Raw genomic sequence first — 13,906 nt, 5'->3', positions numbered from 1 at the left:
AAATCACGAATCCAGTCACACAACTAAGACGATACTCCATACGCAGGCAATTTGATTAATAGCCTCTTGTGAGGAACGGTATCAAAAGCCTTCTGAAAATCTAGGAATATGGAATCGATCTGACGTCCCTTGTCGACAGTACTCATTACTTCACGGGAATAAAGAGCTAGCTGCGTTGCACAAGAAAGATATTTTCTGAATCCGTGTTGGTTATGTATCAGTAAAACATTTTCTTCAAGATGATTCATAATGATCGAGTACAGTATACGCTCCAAAATCCTACTGCAAATTGAGGTCAGTAATATGGGTCTGTAATTCAATGGGTTACTCCTATTTCCTTTCTTGAATATTGGTGTGACCTGTGCTACTTTCCAGTCTTTAGGAACAGACCTTTCGTCAAGTGAGGTGTTGTATATGACTGCATACTCTGAAAGAAACCTAATTGGTATACCATCAGAACCGAAAGACTTGCCTTTCTTAAGTGATTTGTTTCGCAACACCTAAGATATCTGCTTTTATGTCACTCATGCTAAAAGCTGTCCTGGTTTGGAATTCTGGAATATTTACATCGTCTTCTTTCGTGAAGTAATTACGGAAAACTGTATTTAGTAACCATCATCGGTAACATTTCCATCGCTATTGCGCAGTGGCAGTATTGACTGTTTTTTGCCCCTGGTGCACTTTACATACGACCAGAATACCTCTGGGTTTTCTGCCATATTTGAGACAATGTTTCATTGTGTAAACTATTAAGAAAAATGGTTCAAATGGCTCTGAGCACTATGCGACTTAACTTCTGAGGTCATCAGTCCCCTACAACTTACAACTACTTAAACCTAACTAACCTAAGGACATCACACACTTCCATGACCGAGGCAGTATTCGAACCTGCGACCGTAGCGGTCGCGCGACTCCAGACTGTAGCGGCTAGAACCGCACGGCCACCCCGGTCGACAACTAGTAAAAGCACCTCCCATTGACGTCCGCACTAAATTTCGAGCTTCCGTGAAACTTAGCCAGTCTTGGGGATTTTGCATTCTTCTGAATTTGGCATGCATTTTTCGTTGCTTCTGCAACAGTGGTCTAACATGTTTTGTGTACCATGGTGGATCAGTCCCATCTCTTATTAAATTATGCGGAATGAATCTATGTATTGCTGTCGATACTGGGTGTATCTTTGAATTTGAGCCATGTCTGGCCTACACTTACATAATTAGCTGGAAGGAATGGAGACTCTCTCTTAAGAAGGTATCAAGCGAATTTTTATCTGCTGTTTTAAACAGATATATTTTGCATGATCTGACACTTGAAGGAAGTCTAGTAATATGCATCAGAGTTCCGAGAACACAGTAGGACTGAAAACGTGTTTTGTGAAAAAAATGGCACTTAAAACTATTAACATTTTCACCCTTTAGTTGTCTGACCATTCCATTTTTATCAGAAATGAAATTCACCATTCAGCGGTAAGATAATACGTGTCGAGGTGTTCGGAGGATGAAATGCGTTCAGATGCGAATGCGGCAGCTGGCTCTGTGAGTGGAACGCGCTGCGCCGAAGCCGCCTCCGCCTGTCGGCTTGGCTCCCTAAAGCCCCCCACCCAGCTCACAGGTAAAGCCGATCTGCTGAGCCGGCGGCATCGCCAGCAAGGCGACACTCACGTACTAGCACAGACGAGCAACACGACACCGACCCACACGACACACACTCCTAGCATAATTTGGAGTCCGCGAACGGTTCTGTAACGTGTATACCTCAGATTTTCTTATAGCAATGTGAAAAGGAATGAAACGTTATAAATCTTGCTTGTGATGTGCGTGGCAGATGGTTCTTCCCGTTGTACCACTTTTTAGGACTCTTCCCCGTTCCTTTCTCATATGGTGGGCAGGAATATAAATCTCTTAAATGCTTCTGTGCTCGCTGTAATTAGTATAAAGTAGCTCTCTTGAAATTCGGACAGGAGAAATGAACTATAATAACTTCGGTGTTTCAGTATAATTGCAGTAGTCAGTTTTCCAGGTGGTGTCCAGAAAGATAGTAGGACACTGACCGATAACATATTTACAGACAATGCTCTGACTAAAATAACTGATGTGCACCCAATTGCCAATGGACTATCTGATCATGATGCACAGTTAATGGAAATAAACACTGTGGAAACTTACTGGAGGTACGTTCATACAAAGCAGTGAGGCTTATTAATTAAAAGTGGAAAGAATGGTTTAAAAGTAAGTTACGAAAGCTGGTATATATGAGCTACATGTAGAAATAGATATTCATGTCAAATTCAGTTTGTTCTACGTTAAATTTGTGTCAGTATTTGGCAGTTGCTTTCCTAAAACAATTATCCGGAAGATCCACTAAAAAACAAATAAGCCACGGTATTCTCTTCGTATAACTGCTAATCTTGAAAGAAATCAAAGTTACCTCCTTAAATAGTTCGCATACGTTCATTCGCTGCCTTCTGGAATAATTTTCTGGGTAACTCATCACTTAGAAAGTATTGCTGAGCTGTCGCAATACATACATTCGCTGAAGAAATTGCTCATAAATAATCCACCATAATTTGAGAAGAATGGTGATGTCCGTGCCCCCCCCCCCCTCCCACGCTAGCTGGAAATATTCCGTTTTAGCACCTATTATTATAGCTGTCATGGCTCAGAAAGGACTTTAACGTGCAGTGAGAAAAACGTTTTATGATTTGCGCAATAACATAAAATGTCTGACGGATAGCAAAGCAAGTTGTAACTTAAAACCTTTTCCCCCAGATAACTCCGTCCATTTCATTGACCAACATCTACTTAAAAACTGGCAGCTAGTAAAAATACTGCTTTTTAAATAGAGTTGCATGAGTAGGACTAAAATAGAGTGTTCATTAATGTTAACACTAATCTCGTATATATATATCCTGCAAACTAATCAGTTCTGCATGATTTCGATAAAAGAATTGTTCAAATGATCTATGGAACGTATAGACTAGTTAGTCTAATGTTTGCTGCTGCTACTACGACTACTACTACTACTGCCACTATAATCTCCGCCACCACGTGACCGTTTCTGGAAGATTGAACCCTGATCCAGCTTTCCGAAATTGGATGAAATCTCGAAGTAACTATATGAATACCACGTTTTTGTAGCACACTCAAAAGTATAAAATAATTTCTTAGCCCTACTTAGCTTCCCAACCCCACATAGAGAGTCCTGAATATTTGTAACTGTGAATGAATTCTTAATAGTCATGAAAATACCTGCAAGATTCAAAACAAAAACAAGGAGCGCATGCAATACGCTGTGTGGTTATAGTTAAACTTTCTCTACTTGAGCCAGCGTAGATGGAAAACTGTGTACCATATGTGAACTCAACTTTATTTGTATGACGTTCAGACTGTGCGCTGCAGAATTTGCGTTGTTATTAGTGCTAGTGTCATGACTTGCCGTTAGGCGTCGTTACCGGTACGGCGACCTAGGGCTGAAATACAAGCATCAGTGTGCATTACAGTTGCAGGTGGTCAGCATGGGTCTGCGTAAGGTGAGCAGGGCTTTACTCGGAAAGTGGTTTTATCAAAGGAACAGCAACAAAGCTGCTGCAATTGGCGAGTATCGACGCATTAAAGGAATACGGAGAGGCCATCTTTCGTGACCGTGCTTGAAGAATGTCGTGCTGTTTGAGGCTTTCCCGGCGGTGCATCTGCTTGATAGGTTCCCGGGAATTACGCCGGATAATATTGTAAAAACCGCACAGTATTTCAGCGAGACAACTGTCCGCCATCTTCAGTTGTCTCGCTGAAATATTGTGCGGTTTTTACAATATTATCCGGCGTAATTCCCGGGAACCTATCTTGAAGAATGTCATTCGAAAGTTCGATTTGACTGGCGTTACTCGTGATACGTCTAGATGCGACTCTGACAGCTGACACGTACGTAAGCGTCCTGTTTGATCACCTGCATCCATTCATATCCATTGCGCATTCCGACGGACTTGGCCAATTCCAGCAGGACAATGCGACACCCCACACGTCCAGAATTGATACAGAGTGGCTCCAGGAACACACTTCTGAGTTTAAACACTTCCTCTGGGCACGAAACTCCCCACACATGAACTTTATTGAGCATATCTGGTATGTCTTGCAACGTGCTGTTCAGAAGAGATCTCCACTCGCTCGTACTCTTACGGATTTAAGGGCATCGGTGCAGGATTCATGGTGTCACTTCCCTGCAGCAGTTCTTCAGACATTAGTCGAGTCCATGCGGCATGTGCTGCGACACTTCCTCGTGCTCGAGGCGGCCTCACACGATATTAGGCAGACGTCCCAGCTTCTTTGGCTCTTCAGTGTTAATTTGCTGAAACTAATAATAAAGATAAGTGTCAAGTGCGATCTGGGCAATAAACCTTCTGTTTTGGAAGCTTTTCTACAGTTATATATTTCATGAGCCCCAGGGCTTTAGTTACAAATCTTCCAAGTATTTTCATTCCTATTGAATCAATGCTAAAAGGACAGGACACTGTGAGGTAGCTACTTTTGTCTACATGCCAGTAGAGGCCATTGCTTTACTGTTGTAGAGCGCAACTTCCTTCCCTGCCAACTGGAGCCTGCGATCCTTGTATTGTATTGTATTGTATGTTAACCGGGGACCCCACGACGACTACCGCAGTCCACTTCACCCCCCGCCGTCCCACACCGAACCCAGGGTTATTGTGCGGTTCGGCCCCCGGTAGACCCCCCCCCCAGGGAACGTCTCACACCAGACGAGTGTAACGCCTATGTTTGCGTGGTAGAGTAATGGTGGTGTACGCGTACGTGGAGAACTTGTTTGCGCAGCAATCGCCGACATAGTGTAGCTGAGGCGGAATAAGGGGATGCTACGGTCGCAGGTTCGAATCCTGCCTCGGGCATGGATGTGTGTGATGTCCTTAGGTTAGTTAGGTTTAAGTAGTTCTAAGTTCTAGGGGACTAATGACCACAGCAGTTGAGTCCCATAGTGCTCAGAGCCATTTGAACCATTTTTGGAATAAGGGGAACCAGCCCGCATTCGCCGAGGCAGATGGAAAACCGCCTAAAAGTCATCAACAGACTGGCCGGTTCACCGGACCTCGACACAAATCCGACTGGCGGATTCGTGCCGGGGACCAGGCGCTCCTTCCCGCCTTGAAAGCCGTGCGTTAGACAGCACGGCCAACCGGCCGTGCTTTGCGATCCTTGCAACGCTCCTACGACGATCCTCGACCGTGTTGTTGCAGGAACGAGCGGCAGCCGGCAGACTACTCGTCCGCCCTACGTGAGTTCCGGCGGCGGCGGCGGCGGCACCAGCGGTGGTGGTAGCGGCGTCGGCGGCGGGGGTGGAGGCGGAGGAGGCGGCGGGAGCGGCGTGGGCGGCGTGGTGTACGAGGAGCCGCGCCCTGTGCGACCGTCCACCGGCGCGGACCCGCTCAACAACGAGGGCGGCCGCTACACCACGCCGCGCAGGCCCACAGACCCGTACGGCAACCGGCGCCCAGTAGAGCCCGACCCGTGAGTCGCTCGCCCACTTACGTCCGTTTTACACTACCCTTAGCTGCATACAGGCGTTGATATAACTCAACGGAGACAGTTCAAAATGTGTACCTCGACTGGGACTCGAACCTGGGACCTCCTGCTTACATGGTGGACGCTCTATCCATCTTTTTTTTTTTTTTTGTATCGTCAGGTTTGGTCGTTGCGGACGTCACATGACATCCGTTAAAGTTCGTTTGTTGATCCTTCCACTCAGTTTTTTTTATCACAGAGGCCAACCAGCAACAGTCAGAGCCACCGAGGTCACAGAGGATAGTCCGACTGCAGGGACTTACCTCCGGCACGTCTCCCGTGAGACCCACATTCGCAACTTACTGTCCCTCACTATATTCATAGTGCCCCAGCCCATCATACTCATTACTCGCGGCTTTACCGCCCGTTCCCGTAAGAGTTCGGGCACTGTTCGTGCATCCGCACAGAAGGAGATGGTCAAATGGCCGGTGAGCCTTAACTATATATACCGGGTGATCGAAAAGTCAGTATAAATTTGAAAACTGAATCAATCTCCTAATAATGTAGATAGAGAGGTACAAATTGACACACGTGCTTGGAATGACATGGGGTTTTATTAGGACAAAAAAAGCACCCCATATTGCTAGACGCGTGAAAGATCTCTTGTGCGTGTCATTTGGTGATTATAGTGTGCTCAGCCGCCACTTTCGTGATGCTTGGCCTCCGAGATCCCCAGACCTCATTCCGTGCGATTATTGGAGTCGCAAGTGTATCGTGATCGACCGACCACTCTAGGAATGCTGAAAGACAACATCCGACGCCAATGCCTCACCATAACTCCGGACATGCTTTACAGTGCTATTCACAACATTATTCCTCGTCTACAGCTATTGTTGAGGAATGATGGTGGATATATTGAGCATTTCCTGTAAAGAATTCTTTGCTTTGTCTTACTTTGTTATGCTAATTATTGCTATTCTGATCAGATGAAGCGCCATCTGGCGGACATTTTTTCAACGTTTGTATTTCTTTGGTTCTAATAAAACCCCATGTCATTCCAAGCATGTGTGTCAATTTGTACCTCTCTATCTACATTATTCCATGCTTTATTCAGTTTTCAAATTTATACTGACTTTTTGATCACAGATGGTATCTGTTCTTACGGAAATGTCCGACAATAAGTTACGTGACAATAAGTTGTGAATGTGGGTCTCACGGGAGGCGTACCAGAGGTGTCACAGTAGTGGCACTATCCTCCGTGTCCTCGATGGTTGAGATGGATGGAGCTATTAATGTAAGTAATGAAAATTTGGGAATACATTGCAAGATTACGAGTTAATTTAAGAGAGAGATAGACCATTGCAAGTATAAAATTCTGGTACATCAGTAAACAGTGTAACCGCCAGAATGTTGAATGCAAGCATCCAACCGTGCATCCATTGTGTTGTACAGATGTCGGATGTCTGTCTGTACAATTGACTCCCGTACCTGTTGAACTTGGTCGGTATATAAAGGGACGTTTAATGCTGTTTCTGGATGACGCTGCAGTTCTCGTCCGATCATGTCCCGTATTTGCTCGACTGGAGATAGATCTGGTGATGAAGCATCCCAAGGCAACACGTGACATTCTTTAAGGCATGTTGCGTTACGACAGCGGAATGTGGGCGAGCGTTATCATGCTGGAAAACATTCCCTGGAATGTGTCCTCGGAGTCTTTCCCGACGGCATACATGAACGAAACGTTCTCGGTTTTCAAGCCGCGTCAATTCGAAAAAAAGTCCTCGAGCTTTCGATAACCATCGTCGTCAGCAGTTCACTCACTGACTGCCTGGGCTGCTACGGTTTCTCTCTTATATAGGCATGATGACATCATCAGCAGTCAATCAGATAGACCCAACGTAGCGCGCGCGCGTAAGTCGACCCGGCAGCTAGCGGAGCTATTGCCCGTGGCAGCACCAGTGACGTGAGGTGGCGCCAGGGGCAGGCGCCACTTTAGGAACTGCCGCTCCCGCATCTGTCGATGTCCAACGCCCGCCCCCATGCCCTGCTGAGTGTCTACCCCTGAGCACTATTGAAATTGTTTTTTAAACGTATCTCGGCCGCTTCCTTTATCACTGAGTCCCAATATGTTGATGCGTGACCCAACACTTTTTTATTTTCGAACTGTATTTTACGTCCGTTTTCTACGCAGTGCTCCGCTATGGCCGACTTTTCAAGCTCCCTTTGTTTTATATGGTGCTTGTGCTCAGTACAACCTCCGCAACCGTGTGAATTGTTTGTCCGATACACATGCTGCCACATTCACAGGGTACACCATACACGCAGGACACTCGAAGAGCAATGTCGTCTTTAACAGGGCGCAACATATCTCGTATCTTGGGGGCGGGCCAAAACACTGGTGTTGGACATCGAAAGAAAGCAAAGACAGATGCGCGACGCGGGAGCGCCAGTTTCAAACGTGGCGCCTGCCCCTGGCGCCACCTGACGTCACCGGTGCTGCCACAGGCAATAGCTCCGCTAGCTGCCCGCGTCGACTTACGCGCGCGAGCGCGCCACTTTGGGTCTATCTGATTGGCTGCTGATGATGTCATCATAACTACACAAGCGGGAAACCGTAGCAGCCCCGGCGGTCACTAAACTTCTGGCGACGATGGCAGAGATGGTCATTGAAAGCTCGAGGATTTCATTCGAAATGACGTAGCCAATCAGATTAGAGGGCCGATTAAACGTTTTACAACAGTGACGTCAGACATCGATTGTAATAAATAGAACCACGTATCCCCATGTAAAAACCAGTCGTGCCCTGAGGAAGGCCGTTACAATTCGCACGAAACGTCGGTTTTAGTTTATTATTGTTGTTAGTTTTTAGCAATGAAGCGGCATAATACCCAAAAGAATTTTAATCACTGTTACACTTCCTCTTGCAAGTGACGCGAAATTTGAATAGACGTCTTTCGTGTTTGTCGCACAAATCCTTGGTATTGCGATTTTTTGTTCCTTTTTGCCTGCAGTGAAGAATACAGTAATACTCCGACTAACATTTCACGTAAATCCGGAGTGAAGCGATTCCTCTGTTTGAGACCCGCATACGTCCTCACCTCCCACTCCGCCCACATGGTGTTCGGTTAACGACGGGTTCGGACGTGCTTCGTACAGAATTGTTTTTTCCACGGAGCTGGCTTGATTGATATATTCTAACTATGTCGTCCAAAACTAACCACAACTGAATCATTTGCATCAAAGAAGAAACAAAAACTGATACTTCCTGGCAGATTAAAACTGTGTGCCGGAGCGAGACTCGGGACCTTTGCCTTTCGGGGGCAAGTGCTCTACCAACTGAGCGACCCAGGACGACTCACGTCCCGTCCTCACAGCTTTACGTCTGCCAGTACCTCGTGTCCTACCTTCCAAAACCGAGCGAGGTGGCGCACTGGTTAGACACTGGACTCGCATTCGGAAGGACGATGGTTCAATCCCTCGTCCGTCCATCCTGATTTAGGTTTTCCGTGATTTCCCTAAATCACTCTAGGCAAATTCCTGGATCGTTCCTCTGAAAGGGCACGGCCGACTTCCTTCCCCACCCTTCCCTAATCCGATGAGACCGATGACCATGCTGTCTGGTCTCCTTCCCCAAACCAACCAACCAACCTACCTTCCAAACTTCACAGAAGGGCTCTAGCGAACCTTGCAGAACTATCACTCCTGGAAGAGACGAGGTACTGGCGGAATTAAAGCTGTGAGGACGGGGTGTGAGTCGTGCTTGGGTAGCTCAGTTGGTAGAACACTTGCCCCCGAAAGGCAAAGGTTCCGAGTTCGAGTCTCGGTCAGGCACACAGTTTTAATCTGTCAGGAAGTTTCATATCAGTGCACACTCCGCTGTAGAGTGAAAATTTCATTCGAGAAACAAAATCGTTATCGTTGGAATGCAAAAGCAATAATTTTTGCCGAACCTGGACTCAAAACCGGATTTACGCGACCGATCACCTTAAGCGCTCTGCGCGAAACATAACCAGACCCAAACTTTCGTATGTCGTCGTCCCTCCGTCACAACCTGTACTCCTTCACGCATTTTGTAACTCCTTTATGGGAGAGGACATTTTAATTGAAAGTCGCTGCCCGGTATCGGAGGATAAATACGATATTGCAGAGTTAGTGTGTTGTTAAGAAGAACAATGCTACTTTGCTTCTTAACAACACAGGCACTGCAGTATCTTTAATACTTTCAAAGATTTTGATGGAAAAATTAAAATTTGTAATTGGTAAAGACGTTTTCTCTACTGGAATCAACAGCCACAACAACAAAAAAAGGTAATTAAAAAAATCTCGAAGCTGTGGAAAGAGCTCGATCTTAGAATTGAAGTAAGATTCGTAAACGACGTGGCACTACCGGTTAGATGGATACAGTGTTAAAATAACGGCGAGATAATCAAGAGTAAGAGTGAAAAATTGTCCTGTTGATCAGAACACGATGTGCTCTGAAGTTAAGCTGCTATCTGAGATGTAGAATGAACATGCTGGAAACGCGGGCAAAGATTAATGTTTAACGCTAGTAACGGTTGGTTTGGCCTATTCAAAAATCGTTGTAATTGACATAGTATCGCAGAAAGTGGAGAGGCGGCAAGTACTGCTAGAGAGAAATTGAAGGCAGTGATACAAGAAGGAGGATATACGAGCCAAACGACATTAAACATAGGTGAAACTGGTCTGCTCTGAAATAAAATGCCATAAAGAACTTCGGTTTTTCGTGAAGAGAGACCTTTTCTAGGTTTTAAAGCCGCCAAAAATCGATTGATAGTGATGACTGACACGAATGCTACAGGTGATTGCAGATTAGAACTTCTCTTAGTTTACCGCTCACCAAGCCAAGAGCTTCGGAAAAAGAATCTAAGATTGGACAGCCCGTGATTTGGAAGTCTAATGATAGAGCTTCTCTTTTTGAGGACTGGTTTGATCATCACTTCATACCTGAAATCGAACGTTATTGCCAACAAATACAAGTTAAACTGAAGTTATTAATCGACAAAGCATCAGGTCATCCTCGATTTATACAAATTAATTTTGATCCAAGTGAGAATGTTGTATTTTTGCCACCGAAAACAACCAGCTTGCTTCAACCGATGGACCAACTAGTCATTAAAATGTTTAAAGCTTATTACACAAGGCGATCGTATGCACACCTACATGAAGCTATGAGGCAAAACAACGAGCTCTCCGTTAAATACTTTTGGAAGCAGTTCAATGTTTCAGAAGCTGTGAGAATTACTGAACAGTCTTGGAATGAAATTACACAAATCCGGAAAAAAACTGTGTCCTTTTTCGCCACTGAAACCCAGGGGGGAATCAGCACCATATTGTGATAGAATTGGTAACGTGATTGCAGAAGTCGTCGATCTTAACAAACAACTTAGACGTGCATGTTGATGACGTTCAAGAACTCCAAGATTTACACAGTCAGGAGCTGACGATTGATGAACTTATAGAAGTGCGTAAGCAAAAGCAAAACATTGAACAACCTGATTCCTTAGACCTGCTTCAATCAGAAGATCAAATGACGGTTACCAAATTGACTTCAGGCCTCAGTGTGATTGAAAAAGGATAACAAATTTAGAAAAAATAGACACCAACGAAATTCGCATTTCTGCTACAGAACGGGGAATAAAAAAAATTGATTAGCGTCCTACGACGAAATTCTGCGTGAGAAGAAAAAAAAGTGGTTCTTCAGACGACATTTCTAGATTTTATGAAGGCTTCGATGTAACAATAATTGCGGTTTACATGTTGAAATGCGTGACACTGTACTGGTGTGTAATTCGTTGCATTGTTGAACATATTATTAAACATTTTTCTTCAACTTACATTGTTTTCTTTAGTCTCTGGTCCCTATTGAACATATTTTGTATGTTTTTATGTGTAAGAATGGACCCCAACCTAACGAGAATTCGGCTTACACGGTTATCGCTAGGCCCCACCTACTGTGTAAGTCCGGAGTATTACTGCACTCGCTGTGGGCGAGTGCCACGTGCTTGCGCGTAAATCAGCCTCAGACCACGTCGTGAGTGGCTCTGTGGTGTCAATTATCAACTGACTGCGTCGAGAGTGGAGTTTTAAAATCTTAATACGTTGGCATCCGTGCTCAGATTTGTTTCTCGCTGTGGAGCGTGCGCGCATATTCACGCTTTACCTCAACCGCCGGTTCTGCTTTTTCTGTTTCTCGCCATCAGGTGATCGTATATAAACGCCACAGGCGAAGATATTGGCCTATTCTGAAAGTGGAATAGGCCCATTCTTTTAAAACGACGAGAAATGACAGAAAATAATTTTACACTAAATTAATCAAGAATTGTGTCATACCACAGGTGTTCAGCAAGCTCTTTACGAGGGCTGTCCAGAAAGTAAGTTCTGATTGGTCGCTAAATGGAAACCACAGAAAATCAGAAACATTTTATTTGCAAGAGTTAGCTACACTTTCCAGATACTTCTCTACATAGTCGCCGCTCGGACTTAGACATTTTTCGGAGCGTTATACCAAATTTCCAACACCGTCGTCATAGAAGGCAGCCGCCTGTGCTTTCCGATAATTCTCTACGCTAGTCTAAAGCGCATAGCCTGCACCCAAGTGTTGTCTTCGTATCCAGCGTTTAATGTGAACAGCGATGATACTCAGGACGAGCCAATTAGGGCTGTGTTGTGGGTGATCGAACACTTCCCATAGAAAAGGCTGCGGTAGCGTCGTCACTACCCCTGCAGAGTGCGGCTGAGAATTGCCACGAAGAAAGAAATGCGTGGCAGTTGTGTTAGGTGGGCTGCATTCATTAAGGCGACGCCTCGCAGCGGGCCCTCCTACTTGGCGGGAGACATCGTTGTTTTAGGCACCACCACTCGCTCACAGTGCGCTCACAACTGAAAAGAGTGTCTTGTTGCTATCGACGGTCATACTAGAGACACTATCCGACACTTCTGTGCAAAGCTTCATCGGGTTTTCACTGTGGTGTACATTTCGCAACCGATCGGAACTTATTTTCTGGACAAGCCTCGTATTTAAGGGCCACACGGAACTGTATTCACAGGTGTTCGTTGCGCCTAGCTGATACGTAATACGTCGTACGGTAGTGTATTGCTGGTAGCATAATTGGTAGAGTTGAGCGTAAGCCAGCGGTGGTGCGCGCCGCCCGATTGGAGGGTCCAGCGTGAGCTACCGGTGGTAGACGCCTGTGTGAACGGGTTAAGAACCCGCAGTGTTGCCTACCGCACCTATGCACAAACAGGAGACTAGTGTGTGGTATGCTATCGTCGACCTATTATCCTCTAGCTCACTAATATAATAGAAATGTGCCAGCATCATCCTCTCGCAGTTCTTTAACGAATCGAATTCAAATTGATAACACAGCTTCAAACATCTGATTAAAAAGTATTTAACGTGTTCAGTATTTTACGTTAAACATCTGAAACCTTAAATGAAACAACAAGTTCACTGTTACCAGTCACCGTTTTATTTATTTCCACGACGCGTTTCGAAGGTTTAAACCTCCATCATCGGGTGGATTTACATTAGTAAGAATTACATTTGTGTGTGTGAGTGTGTGTTGTGTTACTTACTAATGTAAATCCAAGCGATGATGGAGGTTTAAACCTTCGAAACGCGTCGTGGAAATAAATAAAACGGTGACTGGTAACAGTGAAGTTGTTGTTTCATTTAATGTCAGTAACAGTCACGGTAAAGCCTAAGCTAAAAATGTTCGCATTTAAAGTTAATCTGAAACCTTTATGCTAACAGGCGCAGAGCTGTAATTATATTGGTTTTATTAGCGAAGATTTATTATTTTTCCTTTCATTATTTTGTGGGGAGAATGTGTAATGCACCTTGCAGATTAGATTGACACCTCGTGTAGCAGCGGACAGATTAGAAACAATCCACCTTTCCAATCCTGGTATACCCAGTCCAATTGACAACGAACAATGGATGGTACACTGCTCTGCATAAGATCAGTTACGATTTGTTAGACGAGCCACTTTCGTAATATCCTGGCCCAAAGTGAACTGTGGTTATTTCGTTTACGACGAAGAATTCACCAACGACATAACTAATGACTGATCTCCGGAGGAAGACTGCCACTGACAGAGACAATACCAATCTGAACCTTGACACGATACTAATTTCGGGCTAGATGGCCGATGTTAGATATCGTAGTTGAAGAAGTTTTAGGGTTACGCATCTGACTTAAATTAACGAGAAGAATTCCAGAGTTCTTACGATATCCGACACCTATGAGACTAGTTTGGCAGGCATTAAATAAATGCAACAACGCTGAAACGTGAGTACGCTTTCCTCACTAGCATGCAGCTTTTCGTAGTCTAGAAAATAACAGCTCACGTCGACAAGTAGACAACACGCATCAACGTCACTC

The 13,906-nt window shown here is 44.9% G+C and overlaps 1 protein-coding gene across 2 annotated transcripts in view; it reads left to right on the top strand.

Moving 5' to 3' along the window:
• Positions 1–13,906, top strand: part of LOC126284636 (serine protease filzig-like) — a 290,556-nt gene that overhangs the window by 180,018 nt on the left and 96,632 nt on the right. For both annotated transcript variants that reach the window (XM_049983711.1, XM_049983712.1), the window contains exon 4: positions 5,237–5,507. In XM_049983711.1, coding sequence (XP_049839668.1) covers positions 5,237–5,507 — 271 coding nt within the window. The remainder of the gene's footprint in view (positions 1–5,236; positions 5,508–13,906) is intronic.

This window comes from Schistocerca gregaria, chromosome 8 (assembly GCF_023897955.1).
Source record: "Schistocerca gregaria isolate iqSchGreg1 chromosome 8, iqSchGreg1.2, whole genome shotgun sequence".
Taxonomy (NCBI): Eukaryota; Metazoa; Arthropoda; class Insecta; order Orthoptera; family Acrididae; genus Schistocerca; species Schistocerca gregaria.
The sequence above is the reverse complement of the archived record's forward strand: the minus strand, read 5'-3'. Positions and strand labels throughout refer to the sequence as shown.